Source organism: Cotesia typhae, unplaced genomic scaffold, assembly GCF_013202065.1.
Source record: "Cotesia typhae breed Kobodo isofemale line unplaced genomic scaffold, CoteBio_Ctyphae contig_65, whole genome shotgun sequence".
NCBI classification, from domain to species: Eukaryota; Metazoa; Arthropoda; class Insecta; order Hymenoptera; family Braconidae; genus Cotesia; species Cotesia typhae.
In genome coordinates, this window is record NW_027423762.1 from 3,324,753 (window position 1) to 3,345,967 (window position 21,215).

Genomic DNA, 21,215 nt, shown 5'->3' on the forward strand with positions numbered 1-21,215 from the left:
AGAGTGGAAATTTATAAATTTGATGAATATAGTGAAAAAAGTAGAAGTTGGCCAGCTGGCAGCGAAGGCATTGGTAAAAAAAACTGTGGTTAGAATGTTTTTATTTAACCTGATTACTTCTATTAGTTTCTTTATTAACATAGTTTTCTCCAGCAGTATTCAAAGAATAATTAAGCTAATACTCGGTCAGAAATTATTCAAGCTATAGATTTAATTAGACATCTGAGAGACTGGGGAAGATAAAAGTAAATAGAACAAAAGAAACAGAGCGAATTTATCTCTTGACGGATCTCTTGGCATTGTCACTATTTAGATTAATTTAATTATTAACCAATCTACGATATTTTAAAAACATTTAACTTCTTCTTACACTCACTTGTGCATTACATACGTTACTATTTTGTCAGTTGTCCCGTTCGTGTTACAAAAAATATACCAAAAGCTCAATTGATTTAAATGACTTTATTTTAAAACTCGTTATTAAACTCATTCTATTTTTTGTTTATCCGTGTCGGTGACTACACTCATAAATTATGGTTATTAATTTTATTTTTTCTTTTGAAATAACTCGGTCGAGGTTTCGCTGACAACTGTCAACTTCTGTTATATCTATCACTGCAACCGTGACAGGATATGTCATTTAAGTATCAATAAAATGCGTCTCTTAAATGAAAAAAAAAAATATCTCAGCTAATAATTTCTGACAGTATTGTTGGCCTTAAAAATAACTACAACCATTGATTTTAAAAATAATTTCTTCAATGCAGATATTTAAAATTACACTACAACCTGAAAGTAAATACCACAAAATTTTCAGACTTTCTCCGATATAATGAACAAATGGACATTAAACAACTGAAAAATTTTAATAATACTATTTAATTACTAATAAAATCGGGTAAACATAACTTGAAGTAGTTAAATAATAATTAAACTATCCTATGAGTATATTTAAATTTCATCACAATACAATAATGATCACCACTCTTTATTTTTCGGTATTTAATGAAAACATTTACTTTTTATGTTAAAGTAAAATATATTCACCGACCATATTTGTAACCCAACAATGGAACGATCATTTTAAATGATAATTAATTATGCCGATACGTAATAAATATATTAACAATGAAATTAATTTCTAATAATAACGATAACAATGACCAGGCAAATAATTACAATGCACGCACACTTTTTACTATCGTTATATAATTATCCTTAACAATTTTAATAAAGACAATAGTAATTTCTTCATATTCCCAAATTCAAACATACGTACGTTCCCGTAAGTATTCCACACATTTTAAAAACGTATTGATTATAAAAAAAAATCTAATAGAAAAGTTATGCAATAGCAAAAATAAATTATTAGTTTTTTTTTTTTATATTGTATAAATTAGTGATAGTTACATTATTTGGATAAAGACATAACTCTTGAATATTTATACACATATATGGCAGCTTACAATATTCATTTTTTTTAATTTTTTCTCATCTTTATAATCCCATTGAAGTAATCATAAAAATAAGAATAGTTATAATTACTCCTAGTAACTTTAATACAGTACTTCCAATCTAAACACTCAAACAATTTGATTATTATTTTATAAACATCGTTTAATAGATTTTTTAATGATTAATGACATCATTTGATATTTAAATAGAACTTTTTTTAATGTATATACAGGCGAATAATATGTATTTAATAGATATTTATTTTTATCAAGATCAACAGATAATATAAATTTATATAATGCATCAACAGTTTTTTAAAAGGAATAATTATTTTTTTACTTTTATATATTTTTTTTTTATTTAAAATTTTTTCAGCTATAGCTATTTATATTTGTTTCAAAGTGAACTTTGATTGTCAATCGATAAAAATATATACATAGAATCGTTTGAGCAATGTATAATTATTTGTTTAAAAAAATTTTATCCGTGTGAAAAAAGCTCAAAAAAATTTTATCGCTTGTAGCAAAGAATGTTAAAAATTCGGGAATTATTTTATATTTTGTAATAAAAAAATATTAAATTTTCTAAGCACATAAAATAATCAAACTTTTAGTTTGCAAAATGTTTAAAACTTTTTTTTTTAATTCAAAATTTGATTTTGAACATCTTCAAGCTGATTCAAAAAAATCACACAATTTTGAAAATTTTCTATTTGCGATTTTAAAATTTTGATTCTTAAAAAGTAAAAAAAAATTAAATTTATTTAATCGAACGAAATTTTAATTAGAAAAAAATTTTCTAAATTGACTTTCTTGAAGTAAATTTATAAAAAAATTCTATCACCAAAAAATTTTTAAACTTTTATATCACACGGTTATTTATTATAAAATTAGACTGTGTTGCAGCAATCGTTTTTGTAACGAGTATAGTATAAAAGTTTCTTTAAATTTTTAAAGGAGAACACCACTGTGACGATCGAAAAAAAGAGGTGGAAAAAAAAATTTCCCCCTCCATGTTTTAACCCGGCTAAAAAAATTTTAAAAATAAAAATCAAACCGACCATGGAGGGGGAAATTTTTTCTAGTGCTCTACGAGATTGTTAATAACTTTGTAATAATTAAATACTTTTTAATAAAAATTTAGGGCAATAATCTTTAATGTACCCTTAATAAAATAAAAAAATCCGATCCCCAAATTCCTTTATTTTCCCTATCAAAAAATTCCCGAAAATCACTTCTTGTTCCCTCTTAAATTTTAACAAAAATTCAAATACAGTTTTTTAAAAATTGTTTTTTTAACATCAAAATTATTTTTTTAGTCTTTGAAACTTTTTAAATTTTGAATTCTATTGATTTTCCCCAGAGGCCATTTTTTATACGATGGGATCTTCTATCAAGTTACTTATACTTTTTTACGTAATGTGAAAACTTTAGACCCGGGTAATTCTATCGTGATATAAATAAAAAATTACTTAAAGAGAACCTCGTAAAGTAGCAAAAAATAGAAAACTTTAAAAATGTTTAAGTTTGTTTATTTTTTGAGCAATAGTCAATAATAATTAAAAAAAAAAAAAATTTAACAACTGAATAAAAAAAATAATATTGAAAAATTTAATGGTCTCAAATCAAAATGAAAATTCTTCAAAATGATTTTCTTCAAAATTTTTTTCTGTGTCTCTACTGAACATTTTTAGAACGTTTACGGATACAATTTTTCAATGTAGATAAACGACCTAATTATAACAAGGAACCAAATGTAACAATGCGCTTGAAATTTTATAAAATTTTTCAACAGCGTAATCAGTCACAAACAACACAGTCTAATTATGTGAGTATTTAAAAACTTGATCGAAATGGTGAATAAATTTTAAAGATTAAGAATCTCTGTATTTTTTTTTTTTAATTTCATGCTGCAGTTTAACTTTTGTTTTATATTAATCAATAATTAATAATAGTATTAGTATATTTAATAGTAAATTGATAACTTTTGTTATTAAAGATTTATCGTCAACAATTATACATAAAACTTTAAAGCTAAAATATGTTAAAAATCACAGATAATGTCTGTTAGTCTGTACGATTATGATTGCGTGTAACAAAGAAATAAATAATGACAATTGACAATTGACAATTACATGTTACATATAGCATCAATATATATATATATATATATATATATATATATATATATATATATATATATATATATATATATATATAGAAATATAATAATATAACAGGAGATATGGAAACGAGTGTTTAAAAGCTTGTAAAAGTAGGCGAATTCTTATAAATTGTTGTACTTTCAAGATTGTATATTATTAACTTTTTATATTTATATTTATAGAGATTGTAAAAAATAAAGTATAATATATGCACGATCTGATTTATTTTGTTGAAGTTTGATTGTTGTGAATAACGCTGGTAGTAGAAGGGGTACTAATAAAAGTTGCATTACTGAGTCTGGATGTTCTCGGCTCTATTTCCAAGGACATGCGATATAGATCATCTTCTTCAAGAAGTAATGTCGTGTCGAGTAAATAATTTGTTACTTTTGTTATCAGCTCTATTTTGTAGGGCGTCTGTTGAAAATGTCGAATTTCACGTATCACATGGGCGATCTACAAATTTACCGACCATACAGTAATTATTGCATTAATAAATTATGCACGGAAAAAAGTGAACTGTAAAATTCACTCGGAATCTGATTAATTTTTATAGTTTTAAACATTAAATCGGACATCGGGGTCGGCAAAAATATAAATATTACAAAAATTAATGGAGAAAATGTAAAAGCCACAATTTATAATTTAATATCGAAAATAAGTGGTTAGTATCTGTCACTATAGTAAATAACGACGCTCTCATTTTAAAAAATTACAGTATCAAACAGTAAAAATTGCAGTTTTAATATAGATTCCATACTGTGAGGAGAACGGGAACTCAGATGAGGAGAAGGGGGTCTCACTTTGGGAGAATTTAACATTTGAAACAGTAAAAATTCTACTCTTAAAATATATATCTTACCAGTCCAAGCAAGTCAATAATTATAGTTTTATTTTTAGTGTTGCGTTTAAAATTTACCATTTTACTTTGTAAATATTGACGTTGCTTGTATTAAAAATTTAGTAACTGTATTTTATACTTTTTACATATGCGATTAATTTTAGGTACGAAATGAAAAATATCAAAGTCAAAATTCTTAATTATTATATTTTACCATTTTCGACATTCATATAGCAAATATTACTGTTTGAAATAGTATTTTCTTCCATGTAAAGAATAAATTGTAGCATTTAAATGATAAATATTACATAGTGATTATTTAAATCACAATTTTACTGTTTGAAATGGTAAATTTTAGCAGTTGATCATTGCTTATTATAAATAAACTATTATTTATTACAGTTTACTTTTTTCCGGGTGAGATTATTTTTACAGATCACTGGACTGAGAGAAAAAAAATACTCTAATTAAGAAAATTATTTTGACATACACTGAGAGAAAAAATTTATTTAAAAAAAATTACCAATGGTATAATCAGAAATGGAATTGTTGAAATTTTCAACAAATTAACTTTTTTCACAACACGTAAAAAAGAAAAAAAGAAATATTACAGTTTCAAATTGTAATTTTTTACATTGAAAGCTGTAATTTTTACAGAAAAATTAACATTCAAAATTGAATTTATGAAAATGTAATTTCAAACTACAATTTTTATCGTTTTAAATTAAGCGACACTTATAACTGTTTATAACATTTTTCCTTTTTGCTCATTTTTCTAAAAAGAATTTTTTTCTCTTAGTGTCAGATCATATACTCTTGATAATTATTGAAAATATGCTTTTTTGTTTGAAGAATTGGTCAAATTAATCATAGTAATTTTTTTTTTTATTTAAACAAAGCCATTTGTTTGTTTCTGTGTCAAAAAATTAATAAATTAAAATCATTCCTTTCAATCATTTTTTGAGCAAAAAAATCCTATTTTCACGAATGACAATAATTTTATTTTCTCTCTCAGCGTACACTGAAAAAAAAAAATACTTCTATTAAGAATTTACATTCTTGACACAAAAACGTCCGAAGAATTCCGTCTTGTCTAAAGAATTGATCGATTATAATATAATAATAAAAATGAACACGATTTTTATTTTTTCTCTGTATTGAGAAGAATGATTAATTTTAAATAATGATGAAAATATTAACAATTTTATAAAGTTATCAAAAAATATGGATGAACTATTAATTATAACTGAGTAATCAGTGAAATACTAATCATGACTTGGTTAAGAATTATTTTATGATTGACATTAATCAATCACGGCTGTCGGGTAAAATAATTTCTAGCAAGAAATCAATGGCAATCCAGTATTATTAAGGGAATTCTGTTAATACTGCAAGAATCAAATATAAATTCTCTTTTGATTTATGTAAGCAGATTCACGTACATAAAAGAGCACTAATTAAAAAGAGACAGAAATAATTTTCTATAGTTTTTTTAATTAATTATTACAATCACATGCTCTGAATCAGTACTTTAAATTTTACAAAATATTAGATATATATTTTTCATTGAATACTTGAATTATTATTGAAATCTAATCGGCACTTTTTGAGAAATAAAACAACTATAATTTCCTATAAAATCTAATATTAAAGACAAGAAAAGTTTAATATTAATTACTTTTTTCGATTCTTCGTAATTCTTTAGAATTTAAGGTGGTTCATTACTCTACAAGAATCTACCAATATGCTAAATTTAATTAAATTCCAATCAGTAACTCTCCAACCGATCGTATGACCTTAAAAGAAATTTTATTGATTATATAAACTAATAAATGACAGTTGCATTAAATAAATAATTCATTGTCTTTTTTTCAAGCATGGTCCATAAATTTCATCCAATACCATCGAATACATAAAATTATTTTCGTAAAAATCAGTCTGTACTTTTTTTAAGACTCGCCAAAAGCTAGAAAATAATTTTATTGGTTAAATTTTCTGAAATAAAAACTGAATTTTTAAAATCTGAGGTCACAAATTTCTGAAATTTTTTGCCTCTCTAAAGTGTGATGTCAATTTATGTTTTATAAATTTTGACTTTAAAAAAAGCTTACGAGACATAAAAAAAATATATTAGGGCGAATAGTGTCAAAAAAATAAACACCACTGAATTTTTTAAGTTTTGAACTCTTAAACTTTGACGGTTTTGCCACTTCTAGCTTATTCATACCCGTGTAAAAAAAATTGTCTTAAAATTGTCGTTTGTTTAAGATCTTAAACGTAAAAAAAAAAAGACTATTTTATGACTTTTTTAAGACGCCAAAAAAAAAATTCCTAGAGCAGATTTTTAAAATTTGTTATGAAAATAAGACGATGTCACAGCGACAGCTCCGGAAAATTATTATGGAAAGTCTTGAAATAGTCTTAAAATAATTTAAAAATCGTCTTAAAAAAATCTTAAAAAATTTTTTTTTAATTTTTCGTGACTATTTTAAGATGAGTCAACATTGACAGAACCCCGGGACAATAAAACGGAGCGTCTTAAAAAAGTTTTAAAATTTTCCGATAATAAGTTTTCAACAATTTTAAATTCAATTTAAAAAGAGCGTACTCAAAAATGTAGCGGTTAGAAAGTCGTAAAATCGTCTAGAAATAAATTTTCATAACAAATTCAAGAGTCAAATTTCAAAAATCAGCTCTCGGAATTTTTTTTTTTTTAGCGTCTTAAAAAAGTCTTAAAATAGTCTTGGTTTGTGTAATGTTATTAAGATCTTAAACAAACGACAATTTAAAGACGATTTTTTTTACACGAGTAGCGCGTTATCTCTTTTTGTTTTTCAAGTATCGTTTTTAAAAGAATGTATGAGTTAAAGATATTCTATGTATCAGAAATTTGAATAATGAAAAGTTTTTATTATTGGAAATCTGTGAAGTCATAATCTGTGTTTGAGATTGGTATCAAGTTTTTTAGAAGATATCTTTGCAGATGCGTTCCTTAAAAAAAAAAAAAAAAAAAAAAAAAACCAATAAACGAATATGATGTTTTTTTATTTTTATTTAAGACATTTCTTCTCTTGAAGTTCGAAATTTGCAGGTTTAAAATTTTTTAATATTTGTGTGGAAATAAAAAATATGACGGTAATCAACTGAGAGCTCATTCACTATAAGCTCGCAAAGTTTTATTTGCATAATAAAATGTGGTTTTTGATTGACTAATAAAATTTTCCAGGTACAAATAAAAACATACTTGGCAATACTCCAAAAAAATTAACATTGCAGTAATTTCCTGTGACGCGACCAAAATTGAGGAATAAAAATGCAGGAAGTTAATAGACCAATGGTTACCAATAAATTTTAAATATATTACTGAAATTTATTTTTAATAACTTTTTAACGCTATAAAAATATCAATATGAAGAAAGGCAATATTCTGATTTACTAGTATCGATACTTTCAGCAAAAATGACCAAATAATTTCTGCTATAGGCAGACACATGATAAATTTAAACTTGAATTACTATTAAATTGAATTTTATATCGATCAATGTATGAAATACAATTATTTATAATTTATAACCAATAATCAATAAAGGGTGATTTAAATTAGAAATAATAAACCTAATCTCATTTATACCGAAATTTATTGACTATGTGAATTGGAATTTGATAAGAAATAAAATGAATTAACGAATGTTGAGAAAATGAAACTCCAATTTCAAAGTTATGCAATTTCAAATTGTCAATTAAAGTTTTATTCCTAACTAATTTGACATAGTTTCCGAGTTCACCACATTAGTCAATTAAACATATATGTATATATATATATATATATATATATATATATATATATATATATATATATATATATATATATATATATATATAGGTCGGTGATTCAATATAAACTCAGAATTAAGTTTTATTACTAAACAATAACCAAACTGCATTACTCAGTTATTTCGTATTCGAGTTATTATCACAGCTTGAAAATTTCAAACTTTTGAAAAGTAACGTTTCTCTCGTGACAAATTTATTAAGATGACTGTCATAACGCGTTCAAGACGCCATAAGAACGTATATCGGCAAAAGGTCCTAGTGAAAAGCCATAAGGGCGTATAAGAAATTTTTCTTCAAGAATCGGCATATTTTTTTTTAGAAATGTGTAGAAATGAAAAAAAAAATGGAGAAGGGCAAATAATAAAAATTCTTCCTTTTTTTTTTTAAGTAAAAAAATTTTTATTTTGAAAAAAAAATTTTTTTTTGCATTTCTGCAATTTTCAAGAAAAAATACGTCGGTTTCCAAAAAAAAATTTTTTATACGCCCTTATGACTCCCGAGACCCACCTCGAATGCCATAAGGACCGATAAAAAAATTTTTTTTTAGGAATCAACGTATTTTTGTATGAAACGTTAAGAAGAAATGCAAAAAAAAAAATTTCGCCAAACTAAACATTTTTTTTGGAGTTGGAAAAAAAAAATTGAATTTTTATTATTCGCTCTTATGGCATCAGTAACGCGATAATTTATCAATACTAAAAAATTCAAACAGTCAACAATTTATTTATTAAAAGAAAAAAATTTAATTATTACCAAAAATTTTTATTTTATAAAATTTAGAATTCATTTTTTATTTTTTAAGTTGTAAATTTTTTTTTATCATAAATTTTTTCGATAATTTAAAAATATTTCTACAAAAATACTTACCATTCTCATTTTTGCAAAATTAAGAAGTCCTTCATCTGTAAAATTCGGAGTGCCTTCTTCAATAAATGACAAGTCTGTTAAATATAATCCTAAATAAGGAATACACGGAGGATCACAACGGTGTAATGTATCTCTCAAGTTTCTGAAGCGCCCGTCAGATGAAACAATACTTTGCAATCTTTCGATCGTCTGCTTTGTCTAGAAAAAACAATTATTTTAAATTATATCATACTGTACACTGTCTTTCGACACTATAAAAAAATAATCTAAAAACAATAGCATAAAAAAATAACAACAACATGAATCAATAAAAATATTTTTTCTTATCTCCCGCTTTTATAAATAATTTTTATAGATCTTAATTATTGTCTCTAGAGTTATTAATGTTAGGTATAATTTCTTTAAAAAAATTGAACTAACCGTTTTAGAAACTTTTTCCCAAGTTTTCTTCAATCTATAAACACTGCTGTTTGTAAAAGCAGCACAAATTTGTAATACACCGTTATAATTATGCAAAACCCGGCAAATATCAGCGACCGCAGCCCATTTTTCAATGGCCGCGACTCTAGCAGACAAGTTAGTTCTTCGAATTATTTCCGACACAACTAATTGTGATACTTCATTAAACCTTTTGGTCATCAATATTATATGAGGTGCGCGAACAGTTTTATCTGCTTTCATCCACGCTTGTCCAAGAAATTCTCTGAAACATTAAATTACTATTACTATTAAAAGGGGGGAGTAAAAAAAATTTTTTTTAGCTTGGGGGTAAAATTTATAGCTTGGAATAAAAAAAAAATTTTTTTTTGACTGGTAATTTTTAAAAACATCTAAGAATTGAGAAGTATGATAATTTTCAAATTAACTTTCACTCTAATACAAAAAAAAAAGCATGTCATTTTTGGACTTTTTTTAAAATTGCCATAACAGAAAAATTTTTTTTCCGTTCATAACTTTTAATTGACTTTAAAGAAGACCTTACAGTTTCTAAAACAATATCAAAAATTTTCTGTAAAATTCAATTTATTTTAAAAATCTGTGGACTATCTCAAAAGGTTGAATAAAAAAATTTTTTTTAATTTAATTTTTTATGAGTTACAAATTCTACCCCAACTTAAGAAAAAAAGGTAAATATTTACAAGTGCACGGAAAGAACAAGATGACACTGGATATTATCCCAGATTATACTCAGTGATATTTGTGGTGAAAAAAAATTTCAGATAGTCCCTAGAAAAATCCAGATTATACTGCGTGATATCTAGATTATACTAATTGTAATCTGGGTTATACTCACTGTAATCTGGATAATACCAGCTACTATCTGAAATTTTTTTTTACTTAGTATAATCTGGGATGATATCCAGTGTCATCTTGTTCTTTTCATGTGAGGTCAACCATTTTAATTTTTATATTTTTGAAAAAAATTTTTATTATATTATATATAAAATAGTTTTTTTTATAAATCCATAAAAAATGAACAATTTAGGGAAAAAAAAAAAAAAACAGTAGATTATCACAACTTTAACAAGTTTTCAAAAAATTTTATAAATTTTTTAGAAAATTGTGATATTCAACTTTTTTTTAAAAATTTTTTTTTCTGTACTGTTCAAAAAAAATATGTTAAGAAAATATAAAATATAAATTTTATTAAAAAACATGAGAGCCAAATTTTTTTTAACTTTTGAAGGCAAAAAAGCTCTCGAAATCTTTATTTGTTTCTTTTACCAACATTTTTTATCGTAAATGCGCCGTAAAAACAAGTAGAATAAAAAAAAAATTGAAAATGTTAATTTTTCACCTAGTTATGGCCCAAAAATGGGATTGACTCCACTTCTAAATATTTATTGAAAATTTTTTCTTTTAATTCACCCTAATCATTAATATTATTTTTTTCAACACAATAACTAACACTTACTCGCTCAAAATACTGATAAATATTTTATGATCCAAATAAGTCATTTGTTCAGCAATTTCAAGAGCAGACAAGGTCTCAATATTTTCCTTAGTTTGAATCGTGCGTGATGGCGAAGGTGGGGATAGTAAACGCACCAAGTCAGTTTTACTATCCTCAGGTTCCCCTTTGTTCAACAGCCGCATCAATTGATTAGCAGCTTTGTGCTCCGCCGGCAACAAATTCGGATTCTCGACAATGTTCTCGAGGAATTCGATGGTTAAATGCTTCAATTCGCTGTTCAGCTCAAAGTCCTGAGCGTGTTTAGATACCCAGTGTCTTAATACGTTTAGAACTCGCATGGTTGCTGCTGTAGATATTGGCTCTTTGCGTCTGTTCCGGTCGCTCATAATCGACGCGGCATCTCGGTGCAACTTGCTATTTGCAGTATCAATTGAATATTCCGAGGATTTGGTATTAATTATGTCTGGCGGGTTACTTGATGCTGATGTCGCTATTGCGAATGCTGCTGCTGCTGTTGATGTACTACTCCTAAATTGAGAAATAAATTTTTAATTATAATTTAAAGTTGTAATTTTAATTTTATTGAAAAATAAATTGAAAAAAAAAAATAAATTTAAATTCGAATTATTTAATAAAAAAAATTAATATCAATTTATCGATAGTTAAATCGTAATTATTTGTAAAAGTTTACTCTGTAAATTGAAATTATATTTAATTCAATACAGACAAAAGTTTTGTTATTCTGAATAATTTCAATTTCATCTACGCTCGAGGCAAATTGATTTTCAACATACAATAAAAACTATTTAAATTAAATTTTAAATAAATTATAAAAAAAATGATTTATCCATTTTAAATAAATTTATTTATCAGTTATACGTTTAAATTAATTTATAGAATTATTAAAAAAAAAAAAAAAAAAAAAAAAAAAAAATAAAAATAAAAAACTAAAAATATTTTAGCTCTGTAGCGAAACTTGTTGATTCAAATTAAATTAAAACAAATAATTCAATTATCGAAAAAATTGAGGGTGATTTTTTTAATAAAAGTTTTTAATTCTATTATTGAAAATTTTTGTAAATTTAGTAAACTTTTTAGTATATTCAAGTATAATTTATAAAACTAGAAAATCAAACGCGCTTCTGTCAAAATGTTTATTATCGACAATTTAATTAATCAATATTTTTACAAATTTTACTCATTAATATTTAACATTTAGGGAAATAACTGATTCTTTTTTTAACGCAGAGTGTTAAGCGCAAAATTGCGCGAAGGTATTGTAAAAATACCTTCTATGACTCTGTCGAGAACTAGTGATGACAACGCCAGCTTTTCTTGACCCCTGTGTAGGTATATCATGATAAAAATGCATAGAAGATTGATATGACGCATATGATTGTCGCGAATTTTTGTCTCTACTACTTCCAGTACCTTCTTGGAATGATCTTCTACCGGTCCAATAGTTCTGAAATTGTTTTATTGGAACATAATAATCTATACTAGTAAAAAAAGAAAACATCAAATACAATCGACGTTTACAATACTGGAAGAAAAAATTTCTTGATAAAAAAATAAGCAATTTTGTAATAAGAAATTAATTTGTCGAAAATTTTATTTTTTAATTGAAGAAATTAAAATTTTTCTCACAGTAACTCTTTCTAAAAAAAAGTTTTTTAGATTTGGGAAAAAAACAATTTTCGATAAAAATTCGCAAGTTGTCGATCTAATTTTTTTTTTTTTTTTTTTTTTTTTTTTCAACAAGACAATTACTGTGAGAAAAAATTTTTATTTCTTCAGTTAGCAAGTTAAATTGTTAAAAATTTTAAACAAATTAATTTCTTGTCACAGCGATGATAATTTTTTCAAAAGAAATTTTCTCTTAGTGAACAAGGATTCAAAATAAAACTAATCTCTTGAGCAAAGATATTTCTTCTTGAATGAATATTGATAATAGCACTTGATGAAAAATCTTACCCCTACAATATTTGATATAGAACCACAACTGCGTCTACTATCGTAGGTTGCAATCGGAGGTACTGAAACAACAGATGCTCGATGTTGCTGTTGCTGTTGCTGCTCAAAATGACGTCGGTTGTGAGCCTGATTTAACGGGGATGATAATGAACTGTCATCATCTGACATAGCATTGACAGTCCATGACTCATTTTTGTCAGAGTCGTATTTTTTATGAGAGCCCGTGAGCGCGTCAGTATTAACAGTGTTGACAAATTTTGATCTTTGGTTGGTTGTTTTTGGGGAATTTGAATGCGAGTCTGTAATAAATAAAAAATAATAATGACTAGCAACCTTGCAGTCACTATGTGACTGCCGTGACTTGTGAACTATAAATAAATAAAACTTTGATTTATTAAATAATGAATTTTGTTAAATTGCACTGTACTTTTTTAACTATTGACGTTTTTAAAGATATAAGCTCATCCCGATGTTACACTCATCAAGAGCTTTCATTTGAGTACCCACATACATTTTGATATATTTTTCATATATACATATATATAATATATATAAATATATGAAAAAATGATGTGGGTACTCAAATGAAAGGTCTCGATGAGTGTAACATCGGGATGAGCTTATATCATGAAAAATGTCAATAGTTCACGAGATACAAGGTCATTTCTTAATTATGAATCCAGAGATAGAGCATTTTCGAATGCAGCCTAAATAGTTATCATCATAAATTGACTATTGGTGAGTATGATATGAAAACATGAAAGGCACAACTCCAGATCAAGACTTTTCTAACGATACCAAATTTTATCATATAAATACACTGGCCACAAAATTTTGCTTATTCTCTTAACAATATAGATTAATGATTAATATCTAAGTTTACTGTAAAGTAACTATTTTACTTGAACATAATATAACATTTAAAAGAATAAAAGTAAAACTAACCATTATTAGAAACTTTCTTTTGCGTTTCAACTCTTTCCTTTTGTTCTCTTATCGGATAAAAATTCTGCTTAGTTTCTTCGCTATCAATCGCCGTGAAAAAATCCTTTGACAATTTATTACTATCTCCAGCATTCCCGCAACCAGTTGAGTCGATTAAAGTAATAGAACTCTTGTTACTCGGTGACGACGGAGCTGAAGGTGGAGTATTATTCACCATCATATCTTCATTGTCATTAAATGAAAACAAGAATTGATACATAACTAACTTTTAATGAAAGGGATTACTAATTAATTAAAAAAATTAAAGTTCACATATTTATAAGACAGTATATGTTAACAAGTAGCCTGTAATTAGATGAACATCGAATTGCACTGATGAGACCTAAATCTACACTAAAGACGAAACTGTTTCTTAAATAAATATTTACTACTCAAAAAATTGATACATAAAAAGAATAAAAACTGAATCGTCATTTAAAATGAGAATCTATACTAATATTATAAAGAAGAAAGATTTGATTGTTTGTTGGCATTGAATAGGCTCCGGAACTACTGAACTGATTTGAAAAATGCATTCACTCTTTGGAAGCTACACTATCCCTGAATAACATAGGCTATATTATATAATAATTAATTTCGAAATTTTTGTTAAATACCCGTGCGAAGCCGGGGCGGACCACAAGGGGGGTTGCGGGGGCGTTAACAATAAAAAATTCCCGTTTTTAAACTATAGCTCCTATCGACTCCAAATTTGGTAGGAATCTTCTCTAAGAGATGTAGAAATAATCTATAAACGAATTTTAAAATATCTCACCTCACAGAGGGTTGCGGGGGTGGGTTCTCCAAATTTTGTAGGAATTCTCTGTGAGTGATGAAAAAATAATTTATGAACGAATTTTACGGTATTCTACCCCAAAGAGGATTGCGGGGGCGTTAATAATGAAAAATTCCCGTTTTTAAACTATAGCTATTATCGACTGCAAATTTGGTAGGAATCTTCTGTAAGAGATGTAGAAAAAGTATATGGGAAAATTTTACGATAGCTCATCTCACAGGGGTTTGTGAAGGTGGGTGTTAACGTTAAAATTTTTTAATTTCCAAGCTATAGCTCCTATAGACTCCAAATTGTCATTTCAAATTTTTTTCTTCGTGTCAATTATTATTAATTTTTGAAAAAAAGCCACGAAAACATTATAATGATTACACATTGAAAGTTACAATGAATATTAGCTGGAATAATTACATGGATAAAAGGTATATGCTAATTCGATGAAATTTGGAATTTGTGAAAGTCAAAACAATACTCTAATTAAATTTCAAGTTAAGATCTAAAAATACAATTCTATAAAATGCCCAGCGAAGCGGGCAAGTAATAGCTAGTACATTATAAAATTATCATTACTATGGCATACCTGTTAAAGTTTCCGAACTGGTTGACGAGCCCGTCATGGTAGCTTTCGGTATAGTAAGATAACTCGACAAGACATGATCACTATCACTGTCGACCTTAACATTTAAATTATTGGCAGTTGATGATTGCTGTTGATTATCTTCTAAAGATTGTCCAGAATTTCCGCCAGTACTTTTTAATTTAATTGATGAATCATCATTTTTATCTGTTTGATGACTCGAAGCTTCCTTGAAATGAAAATTACCCTCACAACAGCAATCGTTCGTACTTGATACTTTATTATTGACTGTTAACATTGCTGTTGATGTAGACGCAGACTTGGGAAGCAATAGAGTGGGTTCATGACGACAAGAACAGTTATTACAGCGTACCAATACTTGATCACGTGAATCACTTATTTCAGACGATTCATACCCGGAAACAGAACTGGCTCCGCTAATTCTTCTCAGAGCATTGTTACTTTGTTTATGATCTTCAGATATTGAAGAGCCGGGTTGGTGAACCCCAAGAGCTGAAGCTATTTGATCTTTATTGGTACTTTCGGAGGATATTTTGTCAAGCGAAATAGAAGTACTATTATCAGCTGTCGTAGCTGTTTCTTCTTCTATTTTTTTATAGTAATGACAAGTGTCTGGGGTGCTGAGAGAATAGGGCGGATGCTCAGAGTCATAAAAAACTCTCTTTAGTGCTTCCAATACAGTAACGCTGTCAGTAAAAACACGATATGTTAATAAAAATGTATTTAAAAAATCAATACTGAGAAATCTTAAATCAGTCAGTCGTTGCAATAGTCTTTCGGGCGTCGCATAACGTATTTGAGGAAGTTTACATGAATTCAACGTTTGGCTAAATCTAATATCAACGTCGTCATTGAACAATTTTGGGTCATTCTTAATTGAATGCGGCATTATCACTGCGGAACTTGTATCTGATGAGGACGAAGACAAAGATCCCGCGCCGCCGTTTATTGAATGACCGAGTAAATTATTAAAGTGTATGTTATCCATACATTGACTTATATCACTTATCCATGCAGCTTTTTCCTGTTTTACAATAAATATTATTGTTTACTTTTATTTCTTATTCTTAAATTCTACCTATCAATACTAAATAATGTAAACAAATGCAACGAGGGCTAGTTGAGAGTTTTTTCGGGTGAAAATAAAATTATCCATAAATTTTTAAGTTAATAATTTTTTTCAAGACATTTTCATTAGAATGTAACATAAAATGCTAATTTTTACTATTTCAAGAAAAAAAAATTGAACATTTGAAGCGTAAAAGGATAATAAGGATTAAGGATCGCCGAATTTCATTAAATTTTTGTTATAAAATTTACAATACAGTACAATTTGCTCGAAATTTTTACCCTCTATAAGTCGAAATAATTAGTGAGTCCCTACAAGCTATTTCTGTAGATTTTTACCCTCCATAACTCGAATACATACACTTGGACCTCTTTATCTTGAATTTAAAATTATTACCGTATGTAAGTATCTCATTAGGATTACCAGTTCTACGAAATGATAATGGAATTTATAGCTGACGTCAGGTTTCTGTTGGCGATTGTAAAATTACCATACATTTAGACTTAGTTAGAATTCACTGCAATACACATCAATTTTGACAGCTCCACGTGAAAAAAAATTAATAAGCGATGAATGTAAAACGTGAACTTAAAACTCTTAGTCTTGCTGAAAAACTACGAGTGCTCGAAGCAGTGAAGATTAGTCAAAAAAAAAAGGATGTTGCGAAACAGTTTGGTATACCTTTAAGTACTCTTTCGGCAATAATAAAAAATGAAGTAGATGTAATAAAGAAAGTTGAGAGTGGTCAAAGTTTGTCATGCAAAAGACGGCGAATATCTGAGAGCAATGAAAGAGGTGGAGATGAGACACAAAAATCAAATAATATAACATGCACTCAATTAGTTTCGATCAAAGAGGCAAGAATAGCATTAAATACGTTACTTAATTTTATAGAACAAACAAGTAACTTGGAGGAAAAAGAATTTTCTGCTCTTTGTATTTTAGAGAATGCTGTAGATAAAGAACAGCTTCATATAAAGCAAAAAAGATTTTTTCTAATAAGTTTTTTGAATAAAAATTTTTGAATTTTTGTTTGTGTATGTATTTGACTTTTTCCTTTCTGTTTGCCTCTTCCCTAACTCGAAACCAGTTACTGCCTGACTCGAAATCCTTTATGCCTCGAATTTTTTTGCTTCTCTCTTGGGATTCGAATTATAGAGGTTCTACTGTACTTCAAATGTAGATTGTAGATTTTACACAAAAAAAAATGTTTTTGAATCAAGTATACATTTTTAAAGAGCTTAATATTCTTGATTTGAGGAGAAAAATTCTTGATTTAAGGAAATTTTACTTGATTCAAGAATTTTGCGTCTTAATTCAAGACAATTACCCTCTTAAAAATTATATTCTTGGTTCAAGAATTTTTCTCTTGAATCAAGTTAATTTTTTGTCCTTGAATACTAATTAACATAAAAATTTATCAATTAAATAGGAAATTTTTTTTTATCACAATATATTAAAATAAAATTAGCAGATATCTGAAAAGTTTTAGGATTTTTCTTCTTAAAAAAATGAATAAGAAAAAATAAACATTTTATGTGTAGAAAGTTTTTTTAGTTCTAATTTAATTTAACAAAAAAAAATCTCAACGTCTGCTGATTTTAGTGTCAAAACAAATATCTCTTAAGTCTTATTATTTGAAAAAAATCAGTTAGATAAGTACCTGCATTGTTGGAGCTAGGAGATGAATAGCTATTAATGGACCCCCTGATTTAGTATCTAACATTATTTTAAATTCACGATTCCCAAAGGAAGAACTGCTTCCACTGGTGCTACTACTACCGCCATAAAAAATACTACTACTTTCACTGAATACTGCTGATGCTGTTGAGCCACTTGATAATGAACAAACTGATATTTCTACGAAATATAAATTAAGTGATCAACTTTACAGCTTTTCTCGAGATCAGTTTCTTATTTTTTATATTTATTTAATAAATAACAAAAAAAAAATAATAAAATCCCTAGGTAATGAATCTTAATCTCTTAACGGGGGCGAAATAGTGAATACTAATTTCCACTAATTTCCAGTGATTTTCACTGTTTCAGATTTGCAGAGTAATAATAATGACCTTATACTTAAAAACAAGTAGTTTGAGAGCCGTATAAAAAATAATATTCATTACTTTTAGGATACCCGCTAAGTAATAATCAATAAACAAACGATAAAGTGAACCCATGGTATTTAAAGTTGGCCGTAAAAGTAGATCAAATCCCCTGTATTTAATGACAGAGGTTAACTAAACAAAAATAAATAACTTATTTGGTCAGCGATATGTTTTTATACTCGATTAGTTGTTGTGCGATAATAAATATTATTTTTTTGTTTCATTATAAAATCATATACCTTTATCTTTAAATTTTTATAAATTTTGCCTCTTAAAATTCATAAAAAAATTTTTATTTTGATTCTTGATAATTTTTACTTAAAAAAAATAATTGGATAATTACGATTCAAAAAGTAATTTGTATAATTTAAAAAAAAAAAAACATTTCAAGATTATTTAATCATAAATTTTTACAATTTTACTTACGAAAAATTTGACTGAAAATAGTTTTTTAAGTACTGAAATTTTTTATGATACTGAAATTACCGAAAATTAAAAATTTTTTTCTTTATTTATATTCCCTTGTGGAAAAATTTCTCTGAAATAATTTTAATAAGTACGAATAATAATTCATGAAGTTTTTGAGTTTCTTAAAAAGTCCGAAAAAGTCTTATTAAGTCGGAAAAACTATTCATTCGACTTAGAAAGTCAGATTTTCAGAGAATAATTTTCAAAAGGGTTCCAAAATGAAGTTTTAACAACTCTGGATAACTTTGCTAGCAGAGTCCTAATCCTTGTAAAAAATGTGACTTCCTAAGTGTTTTTCCGACTTCATAAGATTTTTTTCGAACTTATTAAGAAAATGAAAAACTTCATGAATTATTGTTCGTACTTATTAAAATTTTTCACACACAATAAAAAATTTTGCGTCAATGCGTCAAAAAATTTTGTGTTAAATATTTAACACTTTTTATGTTAATTTAACACAATAAATGTTAAATTTACACATAGAAGTGTTAAATATTTAACACAAAATTTTTTGACGCAATGACGTAAAATTTTTTACTATGCAGTTATTTCAGAGAAATATTTCCACAAGTGTTGAACTTAATATTTAAAGAATCTCTATCTAATAATTTATTAAATTATAAAAATAAAAAAAAATTAAATTGTTCCTAAAATAAAATTCTACTGAAATTAATTGACATCTAACAATTCTTAAAATTTTTATAATAAATCAATTGTTATAAAAAAAATTTTTTTCCAAATTTACGCTTAAAATTTTTGCATATGCAATTGTGTTGGTTACTTTTTTTCACTATAGTTTAATTGTTGTAAAAATCTTTAAAATTGTTAAATTCAGTACTATAAAATAAAACAAAATATAGCTCAAATAATTAAAAAAAAAATGAAAACACATATTTGAAAATACAATGATAGATAAATTACCATCATCATCAATTGCCGCAGCTGCTGAGGAAGTAGCTTGCTCACTAGGATCCTCTATGAGTATCGCATCGCTCAGTGGAATTTTACCAATACCAGGTACAATAGTTAATCGACCCAAATCGTCTCCATCAGACTGTTGTCTTATCGTAAGAATTAAATGATTCGAAAATAAAAAACACTGTCTCAACGCTCCGTTGTGGTTACTATTTTTCTTTCGTCCAAATGTTATCGCGCTTGTTTTGCTCCATAACAATCCTCCCGTGCTTCCACTGTTTCCACGAGACTTGTCCAAAATTTGAACTAATGTTCCTGTGAAATATCACAAACATTCAAATTTTCAAAAAATTTAATAATTAAACATTTGTTGAATTTAAAGTCAGATTTTTATACTAAATGTTTTTTTTTTATTATTATAATTATTAGTATAATTGTTGATGACACCAATGCATACAATATACACATTTCAACACGTGGTGACATATACTCACTATTTCGCGCTAATTAAAAATTGAATTATGAAATTAAATAAAACTATTTGATGAATTTAATGAAACTATAAAGTTTATAGAATAAATATTTAGTTGACATTTACTTTGTAAATAATTTATACAAAAAGAGCCGATGAAAATACAGCACGTAATACAAAAAATAGTGTGAAGAATACACGTCTATTAAACAAATTGCGCGCGCACGATCAAATAAATTAAGAGCTTTTATTATAAAATTTATCGATTTATTTGTGTGTACCATCAAAATGTGTTAGCCTCCAGCGGAATTAAATATATGCGCGTGCGTGAAAATCTTTATTTTTTTCGTTTTCTCAAGATATTAATTATTAGTTTACCTTGTCTCACGAAGACTTGATTTACATCTAAAAGTATATCACATCCTTCAACGATCATTCGTTCAATCGCTAAATTTTTTCTCAAGTTTTCTGTTTCACTGACCTGAAAACAAAAGTATCATTTAATTTTTTATTATCATATTATAAGAAAAGAACCTAATTTAAATTTTTTGCTTCACCGAAAAAATATTTACATGCAATATCATACTGTCACAATAAAAAAGCAAGTAAATATGATTTTTTAAGATATACCGTTTTTTAGTTTTTAAAATAGTATTAACTAGTTTCAATTTTAAATCACAACAATAATAAAATAAATAAGATATATTTTTATCTGATTTAAGCGTCGAGTTTTTTGCGATAATTATTTAAATCTTAAA

General features: G+C 26.6%; 1 protein-coding gene across 1 annotated transcript in view; it reads right to left on the reverse strand.

The window, feature by feature from the left end:
• Positions 1–3,729: 3,729 nt before the first annotated feature.
• The window catches only part of LOC141532557 (ras-specific guanine nucleotide-releasing factor 2), a 32,553-nt gene continuing 15,067 nt past the window's right edge, over positions 3,730–21,215 (reverse strand). Inside the window, exons 12-22 of the mRNA XM_074250952.1 lie at positions 20,836–20,938; positions 19,992–20,300; positions 18,158–18,354; positions 15,408–16,449; positions 13,996–14,217; positions 13,051–13,349; positions 12,366–12,541; positions 11,077–11,604; positions 9,582–9,864; positions 9,162–9,359; positions 3,730–4,075 (exon numbers count right to left, since the gene is read on the reverse strand). Coding sequence (XP_074107053.1) covers positions 3,842–4,075; positions 9,162–9,359; positions 9,582–9,864; positions 11,077–11,604; positions 12,366–12,541; positions 13,051–13,349; positions 13,996–14,217; positions 15,408–16,449; positions 18,158–18,354; positions 19,992–20,300; positions 20,836–20,938 — 3,591 coding nt within the window. The 3' untranslated portion in view covers positions 3,730–3,841. The remainder of the gene's footprint in view (positions 4,076–9,161; positions 9,360–9,581; positions 9,865–11,076; positions 11,605–12,365; positions 12,542–13,050; positions 13,350–13,995; positions 14,218–15,407; positions 16,450–18,157; positions 18,355–19,991; positions 20,301–20,835; positions 20,939–21,215) is intronic.